This window comes from Varanus komodoensis, unplaced genomic scaffold (genome assembly GCF_004798865.1).
Source record: "Varanus komodoensis strain SLA01 unplaced genomic scaffold, ASM479886v1 scaffold13_3, whole genome shotgun sequence".
Classification (NCBI taxonomy): domain Eukaryota; kingdom Metazoa; phylum Chordata; class Lepidosauria; order Squamata; family Varanidae; genus Varanus; species Varanus komodoensis.
The window spans coordinates 7,737,570-7,755,579 of record NW_025335409.1 but is presented as its reverse complement, the minus strand read 5'-3'; the positions used below and the strand labels follow the sequence as shown (position 1 = coordinate 7,755,579).

The window sequence follows — 18,010 nt, the reverse complement described above, 5'->3', positions numbered from 1 at the left end:
CAAGAACTGTTACATAATCAACACAATGCCCCAGCATAATATAAAACTAATTAAGTGCCCTATCATGGAGGACAGTATTAACCTGGTGCAGAACAGTTATTCAAGTTGGCACCAGGAGAACTTCCATGGAGAGCTTGTCTAGAACTGAGGGACTACCACTGTGAAGGCCCTTCTCTTTGTCACCACCGACCCAGCCTCCCTCAGAGTTGGCAATCAGGGGCCAGCCATGCATCTTGATCATAGTTTTCAGATAGACTGCAGCTGGGAGAGGTGTTCTGTCAGGCACTGCCATCCTAAGCAGGGGGAATGTGTCTCTGAAAAGCTTCTTTGAAATGGAATTTGGTCCTCCTGGCTGAAAGGGGCTCAAGTAGTTCATACTATCTGAAGAACCAACTAGTCAAGGTTTTCCTGGGCTAGAAGCAGCAGTGGAGGGGAGAGATGTTTAGTTGGTTGGGATGGATTAGTAAGTGAATGAAGACCAATCTCTGAACACATGCTAAAGACAGAGGCTGGAATCCTTCCAGTTTTGCCAGACTGTTTGATTGTGCTAGGAAGGTCTGGGTTAATAAATGCACCTGTCCGGGGTGCTATACTAAAAAAAAAAAAATAAGGATTTCATTACCATCTAGTATCTTAGATCTTTTACTAAGGTAGATCATGCAGCTGTTCCTAGAGAGCCCTTCCTTACATGGTTAAAATCAAGGGTAGTCAAAAAGAAAAGTACATCTGGGTCCTGGGGGGGGGGGGGTAGGGAAGGGGATACCATTATTTGTAAAATGTATTTCTGCTATACTGAAGTTCTCGAGCAGTGGGAGAAAGAAGCAAAGGAGAGGAGTCTGTTTTTTCTTTTGTTTTTTTCATGCATTTAAAGGCTGACTTTGTAAAATATACTGGGTAAAAGAAGAGAACATCTTGTCTGATTTCAGGTTTCTTTCTTCCTAAAGCCATCTGCGGGGGTGGGGGGAACGGGGTGTTTGATAGGCAACCTCTGCTGCTTGATGTCCTGGTGATGGTAAGAAAATGAACTGCGTGCAAGAGCTTGTTTGTCAGGTTTGGGTGGAAGATGTCTGGCTGGTTGCCCCCACACTCTCTGGGCATCACCTTACATGCTGGCCCTAGGAATGCGGCACACTACTAGCTTTGTGTTATCCAGACACCTTAAGCAGAGACAATTTTTTTCTTCTGCTAAGATGGCAAAATATTTTGAGCCAACCCCGATTGCTAGAAGACAAACCCATCACTGCAATGTTTAGAGCAGCATAACTTAGGACATGTGTACCCCATAGACCTAAGCTTCTTCGCTAGCCTTCCTCCCTCTCTCCCCAGCTGAAAAGTGATACAGCTAGAGATATCTAAGGCAAAAATATGGCTTTTGAGGAGACTGCTCACAAGGTCTATAGCCATATCAACGCCATGCCCAGATGCCTTTTTTTTCACCTCTGGGCTAAGATTGCCAATTGCTGATCTCTACAGAAGGGCTCTCAGTATTTCTCATCCTTTTTAACTTGGGCTAATATTACCACATTGCCTGATGTCTTGTGAGGCTCACCACCTGGGCAGGTATTTTGGCTTTCCTTTTGGAGAAGAAATAAAGCAGGTGCATTTATTTTAAAATGAAGCCAGGTGCATATTTCTCTGAATGCTGTTTGCACTTGTTCTACCAAGAAGAGCTGAAAAAGTTCATTCAGTAGAGTACCCCAAACTGATTCCTGTTTAACTTCTTTGTTAAGTAAACTCTCAAAATGAGCCAGAGCAGGTCTCTCGGACTGCAGCAGGTATACTCATTTCACCATGCTGTCCTGCACCTCCTACAACAGCTTCCTAATCATGCCCTGGACCACTCCGTGATTTAAGCAATTATGAAACATTCCCTGCATTCAGAGTTGTTTATTTGGCCAATGAGGCAATTTCCAGTTCCAGAACAGTCTCTCAGCTCATTTTAAAAAGCTACCAATAAGCATGCAGAAATTAAACGACTACTTCAGCCACCAAGAGAACATTTCAAATACTAGCTAGTTTAAGCAGAATTAAATTTATTGTTTTGCCTCACTGCTTTCTAAGGATATTGCAACCCTTTCCCTATCCCAATACCAGTTTTTCACAAGAATAGATACAATCTACTGCCTATTTCTTTCTAAAATGGCCCTATTCAATAAAGGATGCTTATTCAATTGTATACATGGATTGCAGCCAATCCACATGTGTTCCCTAATGCTGAAGTCAGCAAAGCGCATCTATATATAATCCAAAATCACTCAGCATCTCTGATCAGCTCATAAATCTTTTCACAGTGTGGACAAATAAGGAATATGCCAAAAAAGAGAGAGAGAGATGAAAGTAGCATTACATAAATTACAGCTTTCCATCAACCTGTTTCAAACAGTCTCACCATTGAGCTCATCCCTGGTTTTTGTAGATCTTTTGCCCCGCTTCTTGAAAAAGTTAGAGGCATCCGATTCCTGCATGAAGACTCTATTTTTCATACCTAGAAGTGGAGAAATAAGTTGGTCTGACTTATAAACAATATTTAAATAACTTTGTAGCTTTTTTCTATTCTTCCCTCCTTTCCAAAATCAATGAATGAATTACATTGCAGCTCCCAACTTACTTTCCTTGTTCAGTTCTCCAGCTGCTGCAGATTTCTTGTTTGAATCCACAACCATGGTGTCGCCTCCCTCAAGAACTACACAAGGCAAAACTACAAATTCAGTCTTGCATTTAGTGAAAGAATACACATAGAATCTTTGAAAGAATTGCTGATGAATATTTAAAATTTCTACCTGCTAGAACCACAGTATTTACCTCACATTCTAATCTGCCTACTGTAAGCATTCTGTGCAATTTGCCTGTCTCAGACTGCAAAGGTCCAGTCCACATCTTGGATGCAAGTAAAACAATCAGTAGTCCTGATTTAGCTAGATGCTGAACATCCTTTAGACATTACAATTGGTGATTTGATTCATTCGGACATATCTCTAGCCTCTCCCATCCTGTTAAACTGATAAATGTGCCATCCCTTGTCCTATAACAACAGGATAGGTTTAGATTTTTCTGTACTGAAAATCAGCTTTTCTATTTTACTTATCACTGCAAATCATACATACCAATCAGGAGCACAAAAGTCGTGAGGCAGGACAGAAAAAGCCCTTGTTTCCATTTCATCTTTTCTTTGTTCCACCTGGCACAGTAATGCACGTCACTGTGACTTTTGGAGAGTGTCTTGCAAAAAAAAAAACAAAAAACCAAAAATAACCCCCCACCCCCCAAAAAAGTAAAGGGGGCAAAAATTCAGCCTTCCTTCTAGGAAATGAAGAGGAAAGTGAGGCTCTTCTTGGGCAGGGGGGTGATGCTGATGAGAGGGTGAGAGGAGGGACCTTGGATGGCACTTGAGTTGGCAGCTCCTGGTGTTACGCTTATAGGCACGTTCAAAAGAGAGTGGAAACATCAACATAGGAAGAACGCATACATCATGTGAGCTCTGTGCCGCTTCATGGGGGTGCCTCATCTGTGCCTGGAAGTAAGCACATTACGCCCAGCCAAGCAACATGGGGATGCTCAGGGAGCACCCAATCAAAGAAATGAAAAGGAATGGCTGGCTGCCAGCCAGGGGTGCTCCGAAACCTATAGTTGCTGTCAGGCAAATGGGCAACAAGGTGAGCAGCACAGGCTGCTTGATCAAATCTAGACCTGAGTTGCAACTGCTGAAGGACCCCAGCCTTGTGAATCGGAGCACTTCAGGTGAAGGCTTGAATGGTGCCGCCGCCCTGCATCATTTACAGAACTTTACCAGGGGCCCAGATGCTGTCTGTCATCATCATCATCATTGCCCACCTGGTACCCCCCGTGCTTTCCCACCGCTTCTTCTATTGTTTCCTATTTTCCACCAAAATATAAGGAGGAATAGATGGAATAGCTGCACAACACTACCAGTGCTAGAAGCCCTCCGCCTGGAAGCACCATTAGCTCAAGAAGCCATCTAGCCCAACATTTGTTTCCCATTTTCCAGCACTGCAAGCAGGATGTTTATGGAAAGCTGAGTAGCAGGCGCTTAAGACTGACACCTTTTCCCTGATTCTGAACCTGTGCCAGGTGTACATTCAGTGAGTGAAGTTCAACTGCTGAACACAAGAGGAAGCATTAGAGTCCCATGGGCTTGCTGTCTTGGGAAGGGTAAGGGTTGGAGTCTGATATAATTTAGGACAAACCAGGTGCATTTCCTAGGAGGAAGGAAATAGTATCCGGTGCAAAGTGAATGACTGTTATAAATAATGATGCAAATAATGGAGCAAACATGTTATATACTATGCCAGAGAAGTCCTAATTCCCTTTCAGATGTGGCAATGTCATTCTGTTGTCATTCTTCTTTAATAGTTTTTAGTTTACCTGGTGCTCTACAGGGTAAATAACGTTGAGAAACAGGCCTAATGCCGTAGTAAATATAGGATGTCAAATAACAGGACACATTAATACACAGTAGTTGCTGTTTCAAAACTGAAGGTAAGGTTTGGTTCCAACAGTTAAATGTATTTGTAAACAGCCATCTGTGTGGTCTGTAGGATGTCACTTGAAACTTGTGTTCTGATGGACACTTTGAGTGATCTTAGTTAGCTTAGGGTAAAGACATGAGCCTCTGAAGCATCCTAAAAATAGGAGGGAGATATATGCTCAAAAATCCAGATTTTTCCTCCAGGTAAATGCCCTAATTAGATATGATGAAAGTGACAGGCATGTCTTGCTTCTCAAATTTAACCAACTGGGCACAACAGAAACCCAATGCTATAGGCACATACTCTTAGTAGAGGTGCCAGTCGCAAGCAGGGGAATGAAGACTTATCTGCAATCAATGGTAAGCATCGACACAGATGACACAAAACAACAAAGAAAGCAATGCAGAATAAAACTAGAAAGATGTAAGCATTTTTAAAGGCTTGCTGGTGCCAAAAAAGATATCAAAGATTCTTCTAGGTAAATTTCCCTGGAAAGGAGTTTCCAAAGGTGGGGCATGCAACCAGCCACTACTTGCCTCACTTCTAAAGGACTTCTGAGGATGATCTTGACATTTGGGCAGGTTCATGGAGGAGAAAACAGTTCTTTGGGTACCCAGGTCTTAAGTTATGTTAGTTTTTAGCATAGCAATCAGCACTGTGAATTTTGTTCAAAAGTAGTCAGAGGTTCAAGAGTTGTTAGATGTTCCTGGTCAGCCATCCTGCAGTTTTACATACCAACTGACTTTTCCAAATGGTCCACAAAATAGTCCAAGGTGTGGCTTTGCAGTCATCTAAGCAGGATGTTATAACAGGCAGGAGTCCTGCTGGCCAGACAGTTTCTGTCTAGGAAGGGACACAGTTGGTGCACTAGCCTTAGCCATGTGAAAATCTTGCATGCGAAGAAGGCAACTAGTGTATTTTTATCTGTTCCTTACACTACCCAAAAATCAAGTTCTCCAAGTACAGGTTTCCAAAGATCAGACAGCATACCGAAGATGCAAAGCTGATCGTTCTGAGAAAGAGTCATCCTGTCCAGAAAAGGTAAAACTACCACTTCCCAAATCAGGTGAATTATTTCCTAACAGTATGCCTGCCTTGTGTGGACTGAGCTTCTGGTTGGGTGGTCCAAATCCAGCTAATGGATTGATGGCCACATAACTTCACATTCTCACTGAGGAAAGTGGAGCAATAGGCATAAATCATACTTTCTAAATATGATTGCTGATTGCATTTTTCCTCTCGAGTTTCCTCCCTAAAGAAGGGTTACCTCTCCTGCCACTGCTCAAAGGGACTTGGGTGCTAAAAGCACCTTATTCAGTGGTGTTAGAGAAAGAGATGCAGTGGCGTAATGGTGAGAGAATTCCTTCCTTTTAATGTCTGCTAGTGCTGTTTGGGCCTTTTGTTTTGACTACATGCTTCTTGTTTCTGTTCTTAGTTTTAATCTCCTGATTTTATGTAGTCCAAGTTGTAGTTATTTTAATTGCTGATTTTATTTATTGATTTTATAATTTATGCCAGGATGTTGCCAGTTGTTATGCATTTGTATTGATATTTATTTATCTGTTGGAAGCTGCCCTGAAGCTTATGCAAATAGGGCGGCATATAAGAATTCCAAATAAATAAATAAATAGTTCACAACTTTCAGGTGCTGATTCCTTTGCTTCTAGATGTCAGCATGCCCAAGTGGTGATATCTGTTTCAGGAGGCATCCACTTCTGACCAAAGCTGCTGCTAGGTTTAATTAGGTGTTTATTTTTATTTTATATTATAAAGTATTGTATTTTTTTCTTGTTAAATTTTATGTTATTAGCAGTTATAAACTGCTCAGAGTTTCAATTGTTGGGTAAAATAACATAAATAAAATCAAATGACTTAATAAAATAAGTTTCCCCAATTCACAAAACTGGAAGGAGGGAAACCCCTCCCCTCACATTTTTGGCTGTGAATCACTGTGTAACCAGATGTATTATAGGTTTCATATGAGTATCAAACAATGCCCAGGTTAGTACATATCTAATTCCCCATGTCAACTCACTGGACATTCCTCACATTTAATTTGATACATCAATCTGGATGTTCATAACCCTCCAAGTTCAGAGGTTTGCAGGCATCTCCTGCTCAGCAAAATGCTTAGCCGATTTTAGTTGTCACACCTTGGATACCTTGGCTGGCTGGATGCACAAGCATGGCCAAAAGGCATGGCTAAAGATGGCATTTTTGTTGTTCAATGTGTGGTCCTTGGGAACTGGAAATCTGAGACTGCCGCAAACCATGAGAGATGGAACAAAAGGATGCTGAACGAAGCTGGCATGCAGCAGTCAACATGTATGAAGCAAGGGCATTGGGAAGCATTTGATAGTATTTGCAGTGGATGCTTGGAACTGTACATGGACTAGAAGCCACCTAGACTATGCCAAAGGATAGTAGTTCTGCAGCTTTGAATCATAAATCAGAAATGTTCTGCATGATACATATTATTGTTGTTCTTACAATAGCACTGCATTTCTGTTCTGCCTTTTTTCCTTTTTTAAGGAACCCGAGGCAGCTAACTTAGTTCCATTTTATCCTCACAACAACAAACCTGTGAGGTAGGTTGGGCTGAAGGTGACTTGGTCCAAAGTCACCCAGTGAACTTCATAGCTGAGTGAGGACTAGAACCTGGGTCTCCCAGGTTCCCAGTCCTACACTAACCACCACACCCCACTGTCTCTCAGGTCTTTTTTGTTTTTATTATTTAATTCTATCTATGTTCATGTCTTATTTAAATCATATGGGGACACATGCAGGAGAGAGATAGAGAAGCAGAGGAGAAAGTTTACGTGTGCAATCAAAACATTTTCAATAAACTGTTAATAGTGACAAAAAGAGATTTTGTGTCTAAGTGCAGAATAATTGAGACATAATGTTCAGAACGACCATTCCCGTTCGCAAATGGGGTACTGGCAGCAGTCAGTTTATGGAATGTACAAGAGTGCTTGAAAGTAAATACTGAGTCAGTGCTCCTGGCACAGGAGCCAGTGAATCCAATGAATGCTGGGTTTGTGCCCTGAAGAGATCTTTGCCATTTCTGATGTTTCTACTACAAGCTGTTGTTGAAATGAAGCTGCTGGACATCTCAGGAGTCTAAGGATAGTTTCCTCACACCACGCAAGGACTAGCAAATCTTTGCTTGCTCAACTGGAGCGGTTCTCAGACCATGTTGACTGATGACCATGATTCTGTTTTGCTTGTTCTTTGTGGTTCACGTTTTCATATTATATGGCTACCAAGTGGAAGAGCACTTGAAGACACTTCTGAATTAAAGTGGGGCTTGTTTTCTATGACTATGTTCTGAAAAATCAATATGTACAAGGCAAACAGGCACTGTTTTCCTTGCAGCTGCTTAGGCAAGACTCAGATACCTGTTGCCTCTTCAGTATGTGGTGGAGTTTTCTAAGAAGCCTCTGCCCCCTCAGTAGGTGGTAGCTCTCCATCACTATGTTTATTCTGGTTTGAAAGATCAACCAAAGGGAACCACCTGAGCCCAAACTGCAGTGCCTGTTCTCTTAGTGACCTCAAAGAATGGGAAGGGGGACATGCAGTGCAGATAGAGAATAGAAAGGAGCAGTCCTTTCTGCTACATGCTAAATGAGGTCTACATCCAGTGCACTTCACTTCTGCACCTCGGATGGGAAAGAAATGCAGGTGTTGGAGCCCTTCTGCTGCCTTTTTGAAGGCAGGACTGCAGAAGGAGGGCCCCAATGCCAGCTAGTCTTTCCTGGAATGTCACACACTGATATTTTTCCCTCTGAAAGTAGGTGCAGGTGGAGGATGGGTAAGATACACAATATGTGCATCTTGAGCAACAAAAGTGAGAAAAACTTTCTGGAGGGGGGCGGGGAACCCTCATGTGAAGGACCCTCTAATCCTCTTACAAAGAAAATGGAAGCCGCAGCCCTAGTCAAGTTCTGGGATACATGCCTTCTATAGAGAAGCCCGGGGTATCTCCTCCCTGGCCCTCTAACTCCAACAGACTGAGGGACATAGCAATATGCTCCTCAAAGTACTCAGCAGATTCTGAAAATGTTCCAAGAAAAAGCATTTTCTACAATGGAACAATGATGACAGTTTTTCAAGAGCACTGCTTAAGCCATTCCTTTTCTCTGCTGGGGATAGTCTTTCTGCATGTTAAATTACAGGAGGCCAAAATCCCCAAATCCATTTCACCTGATATTGCACCACAAAGTGAAAATGCTACCCACCTCTTTGCACAAGGAAGCATAGTAAATAATGGCATGGTTGTTGACGGTTTCCCTGATGTATGGGAACAAGATGGAAATGAGAGCCTGGCCTGTCACCAGGCAAAAGCATGGCTGGAATATGCCTGTTGTCCTGGCAAACAGAAAAGGCCATACTTTAGGAAGAGCAATGGCAGGTCTTTTCCCCTTTCCCTTTTTCTATATTCGTTTGCATTTTTGCTCATTTTATATTTTGGTGGTTTTGTGCAGGTATTTGCTTTTTGTTGGGGGATTGTGAAAGGCAAATAAAAATTAATTTAAAAATCTAACACAGTGGTGAACCACTTTGCAGTGGCAAATCCATCACGATTAGCCGCCCTAAAAGAATCAGCCTGGACAGATAGAGAGATTTATACATGAATAGACAAATCATGCGATTGCAACAATTCACATTTGCCATTAGACATGCTTGGGGAGAAGAAGAGGAAAATTGTTTACTTTTACACCCTCACAAGGTAAACCAGCTTAATACTAGAAGGGGTTTGGAATTCTTGCCTAGAGATGCCTCCAGGCATGGGATACTTTCTTCTTTCCTTGTTTTCTTAGTAGCAGGTCTACTCACTGCTATGGAGGAAAGCACTTAAGATAAGTAAGTACAGTTGGGCAGCTGTAAGGAGCTCCCCCCTTCACCACTGCAACCTGCTTATTCATGTGCCTCTCCTTTGTCCCAGATAATGGTGGATGAGAAGGAAAAAAGAGTTGGTTCTACTACTTGGGTGCTCTTGGGCTTTCTGCATAAGCAGACAAGCAGGAGAAAGGATGGGGAAGAGGCTGAAGAGCAATAGCAACTGATGACAGTCCCCAAAGGGAAGTCTTGCTGAGGCAGAGGGGACTTTTCAGGATACCTTGTCCAAGGACCCTCTACAACCTGGAGTTGGCACCATCTTTAAAATGCCAATTAATTGTGGAGATGTTTATGCTTTGAGGGTGAGCACAAGGCAAAAAGGCACAATGTAAAAAGCTTGGACCATCCTACTCAACACTGCAGAGTCCCTACCACTATCATATTAAAGGGGCCAAACCTGACACTGTCTGATCAAGAGGAACTGTCTCTAAGAGCCAGGGGGACTACCATCTTAAGCACCCACTGCTGGGCTCACAATGTACGCAACAGGCTTGTCCCAGGCCATCAGCACTGGAATGACTGTAGCCATCTCTTTGGATTTTCTGGAACAAGCTGCAGACTGGGAGTGCAGATGGAGCTCTTCAGGAAAATCTATCATGCTGACCTTACACTGTTGCTGTACTGCTAGAAGGCACTCTCACTAGTGATCCATCAATATTTTATTTATTTATTTAAGATATTTGTATGCCGTCCTTTGCGAGAGCCTAAATTAACGACCCACTCTGGCTGCAATTAAAATATGGTAATAAAATTCAATATTAAAACTTGTTAAAATATTGATTAAATAAAAAGGTCTTAACCTGGCGCCGAAAAACATATAATGACGGTGCCAGGCAGACCTCTCTAGGGAGTGCATTCCATAGATGGACGCCACCACAGAGAAGGCCCTCCTCCGGGTACTCTGTCTCCTAATATCTTTCACAGAGGGTTCCTGGAGGAGGGCTTCTGTTGACAATCTCAGGGGGTGGGAGGGCAAATAGGGAAGAAGGCATTCCTTTAGGTATCCTGGTCCCAAGCTGTTTAGGGCTTTATAGGTGATAACCAGTACCTTGAATTGAGCACGGACTTCGATGGGAAGCCAATGGAGCTGATAGAGGACTGGGGTTATATGAGAATAACACCCAGTCCCCAACAGCATCCTGGCAGCTCTGTTTTGCACCATCTGAGGTATCCAGACTGTCTTCAAGGGCAGCCCCACGTAAAGCGCATTGCAGAAATCCAACCGGGAAGTAACCAATGCGTGCGTTACTGTTGCTAGGCAATAAGATTAGCAGGCTGGTGGTATTGGATGCTACACATGAAGTTTAGCTGTTGATGACAGCTTATGAAATTACAGCCTTAATACAAAACAGAAACCAGGAAGAAAGAAAAAAGAAAATAATGAGTTCTCTAAGGACCAGTAAATATTCAGCAGCATTTAGCTTAGGAAGAGAGAAAGGAGTCCAGGAGTCAAAGGCAGCCAATGAACTTCTGGTACTTTTGACCCAGAAGCATTGGTACTTAATCCACAGATGCATATATGGAGTGTGATTGCACACTATGGAGAGAAATGCTCAGTGGCCCTCTTTTGCACATGATCAAGGACCAAATCCTGGAAAATCCTATCTTAAATTTAACCCTGAAATTTGTGCAATCATAGTGACAGTCTTAGGACTTTGCAGAGGGAAGAAACTTTCCAAAATGCCAACATGGATATGGAGCATTATACAATAGAAATGTTTCACAATTTAATTTATTTTGAATAGGATGGTTGTGCTTTTTGTTTTGCTTGCTGGTTGAAAAATTGTTTTGTCTTTTATGGATAATTTAATACTTTTATATTGGATGTTTTATTGTTCTATATACCACTCTGGAATGGAGTTTTATAAATTTTAGAAATAAAGCTGCTCTTTCTTTGTAATCTTGTCAATGAGCTAATGTTTCATTTTGCTGAAATATGATGGATATTGTGTGCATACCACATTGCTGCAAAATAGCTTGTAATTCCAGGTTAGATACATGTATACAGATGAAAGCTTGCACACATTTGACATTTGGTGACATAAAACGTATAAGCAAAGGATATGCCTATCTAGGTTGCTTATTTCAATTTTGATTTTCCACTCTGCCATGATACTCATTGGGCAATGATGTTCATTGGAGGAATTAGGGAAAGCTAATCTATCTCACAGAGTTGATGTAAGAATCAATCATGAAGAGCCCCATATGATTCCCTGAAATCCTTGGAATAAAAAGAAATAGATAAAAGTAGTAAATTTCACTTCTAAGCTCATACCAAGCTAGTGAGCAACCTTCTTGCACTCGGAACATAAACACAGTCAATCCTACTGTTCTGGACACTTGTACAAAGAACCTATAAAACAAGTACTGCTGTTGTTGACAAGGCAGGATAGTAGTAGTGCCAAAATCACCATATCCATGTTAGCAACAATGAAAATCACCCTTTTTCAGCAATAAAAACAAGTGGGATCCTTCAACAAATTTTTGCAATGTATCCTTATATGTCTCTGATGCCCAACTCTGTAACTAAGACAGTGGTTGTGGGAGGAAGGAAAAGTATGCATTAAAGACAGAAGTCCTTACTTTATCTTAAATCTTACTTCAGCTGCAATGTTAATGCACTTTAGAAACATAGAAACAGAGTGAGTCAGAAGGGGCCTCCCGGGCCATCTAGTCTGACCTCTGGCACCAGCCGGCTCCACTATCGAAACATAGAAACAGAGCGAGTCAGAAGGGACTTTCTTAGCTCTTGCACACTGAAAGTGCAAATGAGGCTTGGACTTGCAAATGAACAATGCAATTCTTTGATTTGGCCTGGAAGATGATTGCCAAGCTAATAATACTACACATCCGATGCATGCAGCAAAAGAGCACCATCTTCTGACCCTCTATAAGAAGTGCTTCAAGCATTTCAGGTGTGGACATGCAATTAAATTACTTTAAGATGGAAGGCAATGTTATAAACCACACATTGTGAAAACACTTCATAGAAGCTGGTTGGTTTTAAAGATGATTTCCTTTCAGACGTGGGGGCTAGGCATTAAAGCAAGAACTTCAGAAACTGCTAATTCATGTAATCAGACTGGGAAGGGCAGCAGTCTTCTATCAAACTAGAAAAGATCATCAAGTGTAAGGATGTTTACTGGAGACCAAAACCAAGATCTTCCACACTATTGTATTCCAGATTACTGTGTATGGACATGAACATTGAACAGTGAAGAAAGCTGAGAGAAATAAAATTGCATTTGGAACATGGTGCTGGAGGATAGTCTTGTGAATACCCTGGACTGACAAAAAGATGAACAAGTGGGTCCAATTCAGGTGGACCTATCCTTAGAAGCAAAATGACAAAACCAAGGCTGCTGTACTTTCAGCACATCATGAGAAGGCAAAAATTCCTGGAGTAGACAATCATGCGAGGGAAAGTCAAAGAAGAAAAGGAACGCCAAATATAAAGTGGGTTGATTCCATAAAGGAAGCCTTGAGTTCATCAGAGCTGAGCAAGGCTTTCACAAATAGGACATCCTTTGGTCCCCTAAGTGCTGTCTAGGGGCCAAATGATTGCATAGCCCATATGGTATACATCCTAAAAACTTTGTAAATAGTACTTATTTGCAATTACGTTACAGAGTTATTATTTATTTTTTATTTTGAAATATAAAATTATTTAATAAATGTTGCTGTATTTTCAGTGTTTTGACACTGAGAGTCATAGACCTTATTTGGGGGACAAAAGGAAAATGTTGGCAATATTGCTGTTTTTACTGTTCATATCTTACCTATCAATGACATCTTAATTTAGTCCATATATTGTTCATACATGTTTTAAACATGGTTTACTATTCAATTTCCATAATAGTTTCACGTTTCCTGAAATACAGACCCCCTAAACATTTTACCACTTTAGTTGTGGCTGGGGTCTTAAGCTATGTTCCTACTTCATTGATCATTTGGTCACTTATATTTTCAAATGCTACTATTTAATCCCGCTACTTCATCATATTCTTTATGCAAGGTCATTGTTATTTGTTCTCGGGAGTAAGGAAGATAAAGAATTCCATATGAAATCAGATTTTCTCAAATGAATTATTGGGTGGGAGGATTCTACCATATAACTTTAAAAATTCAGAGGGGGGTAATGCAGAAATTCCAAAATGCAGTGATTTGTGGAAAGTTTATACAGAGCTTTGGGAGCAGTATGGCATAGAGCTTTTCAAAGCAAGCTACATTCCCCTCAACATGTTATTTACCCAGACCTAAGCCCAATATTGTTTACTGGAACTCACTTTCAATCATGTGTACCTACAAAGTCAGCTTCAGTTATCAAATATAGATATACTTTCTAATTGCTTGAATGCTGAAGTGTGTTTATATTACTACTGACTGCATCAAAGTTGGGGGGGAAATCAGTAATGAAATGGTCCAGAATACATTTGAGGAAGGCCTTGTGGTTTCTTAGACAATCCAGGAACCCGCACATGATAGTCAAAGCATGACACTTGGGCAGCATTTTAAAGATTTCCTCTCTCTCCTTTGACAAAACGATTTCATTAGATCCAAGCATCCTATGAACAAGAATAGGAGGGATTCATTATCAGCACTGGTAAAAACCTGCTTGATCTGTTCAGAGAACACATACACATGCTCTGCTACTATCTGTATTGATGGAATTCCCTGCATTCCTGGTGACTCCCCCTATATACAAGTCCCCGACTTCCTATCTCAAGAGCTGAAAAGAGCTGACAGCATGAAACACCTGTTCGTCAGAAAAAAAAAACTTTGCCAAAGAACTAACCAACAATGACCTGGTTTGCATGACACAACAACCCATCATGGTTAACAAACTATGGTTGGCTGTTGTGTTGTCTGAACCCAGATCACTTCCTGCTGGATGGATTATTTTTCAGCAACAAGCCATCCTGACAACTCATAGCTTGTTTGAAACATGATAAGTTACTGAGTCATTGGAATGCAGGAGAACCATTTCATTGCAGATTGCAAGGATTCACTAGCAAGCCACTGAACAAGAGAATCAAGACCTGTACAATTCATCACAGTGATATCCTTGCTGCCACCAGTGACAGCTCTTCCACCAGGTCCCAAGCAGCTCTTTGCTATGACTGTCCCCAGTTTGCCACTTTTTTCCTGATTCAAAATACCGCACAGCTATGTTCATAATACTGTGTTCTTTCTCAATGTTTTCTTGAACAGAATGTTTCACATCAATATAGTGGCAGTCACAGCTCACATAATGACAAGAGATTGCCTGCATGAAACCTTCCACAAACAAGCTAAAGTTGAAACTGTTGGAAACATCTGCTTTCTATTGGAAAATGTAAGAGTCTTATCTGTCCAAGGGAAAAATGTAAATACCTCCCCCAAATGCATGTGAAAGAGGCAAAGATGCTCTCTGTGACTGTGACTCTGGATATTCATACAGAGCACACTTGTCCCACATGCATCTGTTTTGGTACTTCACTGTAAACTGCAGAGCCGCCCATAACACCAGTCTTGTTCCTCCTATTAACAACATGCATGCAACTTCACAACAAGCAGAATTTCTCCCAAACATATTGGGAGAAATTGGATAAATATTCCAGTAAAGATCTTGGCACATCAGCTTAGACAACAAAAACATAAAAACCTTATTTGGGCAATTAAACACAGTAGCGGCAAGATACTTAATCATCCTGAAGATATAATTTTTAAATTCTTAGAATATTATTCAGAATGTGTAGCAAATGTGAAATATTAGGGTGTGATATGATGGCTTTCCTCCTGCTCAGATTAGTCATTCCTGCCTAGAAATTCTATAAAGAATTATAGACTGAGAAAACTAGAAAAGCAATAAAATGAAAACAGGGAAATCACCTGATCTGGATGGATCCCCAACTGAATAATATAAAATGTTATTCCATTTTCTAGTTCCCAAGCATTATCAGTTGTATAACTGTTTTTGAATTGGGTTCTCTTTCATTAGCACTTCATGATGCCTGCGTAAGTGTAACTGCTAAATGAGATAGAGATGCTACCTTCTGGCTGACACACTACAATGAATCATCACAACATTAGTTCAACTGGATCAGATGGGATTCAATAAAAATAGGCAGGTTGTGGATCAGATTGGTTGTGGATCAGATCACATGAAATGGTTGAATAGATACAGCTGCTATTATCTCTTTGGATGCAGAAAAAGGCTTTGATAAATTTATTATTTTATTTTGATACATTGATAATAACTTTTGATATTTATTTGATAAATTTATTTTCTCCACATTAAGAAATGTTGGGTTTCCTCTAGAATTTCAGAAATAGGTTGAAATTTTATGAGAGCCAGAGTTATGACCATCGGTGTTCTGTCTTGAGGTTTTTTTTATCTGAGAAAGGTACTAGTCAGGGATATTCTTTTTCCTTCTCCATTGATATTCAACCTATGTTTGAAATCTGATATGCACTGTTCCACAAAAGCCTAATATTCGTGGATATGTACACAGTGCTTTAAAATATAACATTATTCTTCATGCTGATGAATTATTGTTCACTTTGGAACTCCAGTCACCATTTCCAGCTTTGATGTAGCTGATTAATAATATGGCTATTTATCTAGCTACTCTATTACCTGGTCAAAGTCTAAACTGATGTCAGTTGGAGATAATATATTTTAGTGTTAGCTAAGTGGAAATTTAGGTTTTGTGCTAAATTTATTCTTTATTTGGGAATACTTGTTCCTAGAGATACATGGCAAATGATATAGTTTAATCTGAGTAAATTAATTAATGGACTCTCAAGGGAAATTGATAGATGAGCATTCTTAAAGCTAGGTCTATCAGCTTTTATGAATGTAGTACCTCAAATTATTTAGCATTCATATGGAATGGGCTTCCATGGGAGGTGGTTGAAGCCCCATCAGTGAGGGTGTTCAAGGATAGGCTAGACATGCACATGGTGGGCATGTCATGAGTGGAGCTGGCTGGAGCCGGGGGTCAGACTAAATGGCCTGGGATGCCCCTTCTGACTCAGTTGCTATGTTTCTACTTTATTTGGTGTACTTTTATTTATACTGGCCAATACTTTCAGAAGTTTACAATTTTGTTTTTCGAATCTTTATGGAGTCCACTCCACCACAAGTATCCTTAAAAGGGATACAACTTTTGATTAAAGAGGGTGGATTTGGCTTCCCTGATTTTCCCTTATACATTCGGGTTTATTTACTGACTTAATGATTTAATGAAACTTTAGATTTTTGAATGGGCAGCCTTTAATCAGAAATAACTCGTTTCATTTTCAACACCACTGGGAGACTATTTCTGTTGCTTTGCTTGAGGGCTGCTTTTTAGAAATGCTCCCCCACCCCCCACCCCCAGCAGATGTTGGGTACTAAAATGCTACGCGCCAAGTTCCCACAAGTATTCCCATATATGTTTTGTCCTCCACCTCTATCTCCTTATGGGAAATGGTCCCTTCAGAGCAGTTCCTTAGTTAAATGAATAGGAGGACACTTCAGGTTCACCCCGGATGTTTAAGATGCTAACTCACTAAAAAGTAATAGTGTGGTGTGATTAGTCACCAAGAACGTCTCCTGCACATTCCCTTCCCTCAAAGCATCTTGAGCACCTACCTACCAAGTAACATTTATTAACAAATTGGTGCTCCAGCATTTCCTTTCTAGGGGCCAATGTATCTGCTCATGAAGTGAGAATGAAGATCTTTGAAGAGAATGAAGAGCCAGTCATGTGGCTTTGGATTTTATTAATTTCACTTATTTAATCTCAGCTCAGAACTAGAACTATCTAGGTGCTTCTCCCAAGTTACTTTCCCAAGCATATTACAAGGAGGATTAAGAGATGATGTTGAGTTCTAATTAAAAACAGGTCTGCACTTGGGAAGCAAGCATTTAAAGAACAGCCTGTAGCTTGAATTATTATCTTACCTTTTGAAACTCTTCCATCATATTCATTCCATGAATTAGCAAAGGATGGAAGAACACAGTGTCTCCTTTCTCCATAACAAGGTGAACTCTGGGAACATTTTTGTCATAATCATGCACTCCATGGTACATCTTGTTTACACCACCCTGGAAAAATAAAAATAAAAACTATTTTCTTATTTGTAAATGTGCTGACCTTGTAGAAAATCCTCACTTCAAAAACAAACAATATTAGAATTGAGTGGCATACATGAGGTTGGCTTAGCTGGATCTGACCAAAGTCCAGACAGCCCAGCATGTTGGGTAGAAACCAACAATGAGGCTGATGGACATGCTATGTTATTTATTTCCTGTATCTGGAAGCAAGATGTACACTGTATCTGGAGAAAGAGGTCCTAGTTTGCTATCTTAACCTGTGAGAAATCTATTGTCTAAGATTATCCCCAGGGCTCACTTCTGAGTTCAAAAGAAATAGGCAACCGCTATTTACTGTATATCCTCAAAGTAATTGGAGTTTGGATCGCATTCATTTACAAGAAGGCAGAGTAGTGTTTGCCATCTAGTGAAAAGTAGGTGTTCTGGTATAGCTAAAGCTTTACCTGCTGTATTACTGTATTTGTATCTTTGTATTGCTAATATGCCTCAGTGTGCCTTCAAATAGCTGTCAAATATACTGTAGCTTTAAACATGTGTC

At 40.6% G+C, this 18,010-nt stretch overlaps 1 protein-coding gene across 1 annotated transcript in view; it reads right to left on the bottom strand.

Annotated features, from left to right (window-relative positions):
• UCMA (upper zone of growth plate and cartilage matrix associated) overlaps positions 1-3,174 on the bottom strand; it is an 11,207-nt gene extending 8,033 nt beyond the window's left edge. Inside the window, exons 1-3 of the mRNA XM_044423411.1 lie at positions 3,105-3,174; positions 2,609-2,683; positions 2,390-2,485 (exon numbers count right to left, since the gene is read on the bottom strand). Coding sequence (XP_044279346.1) covers positions 2,390-2,485; positions 2,609-2,683; positions 3,105-3,162 — 229 coding nt within the window. The 5' untranslated portion in view covers positions 3,163-3,174. The remainder of the gene's footprint in view (positions 1-2,389; positions 2,486-2,608; positions 2,684-3,104) is intronic.
• Positions 3,175-18,010: the final 14,836 nt, after the last annotated feature.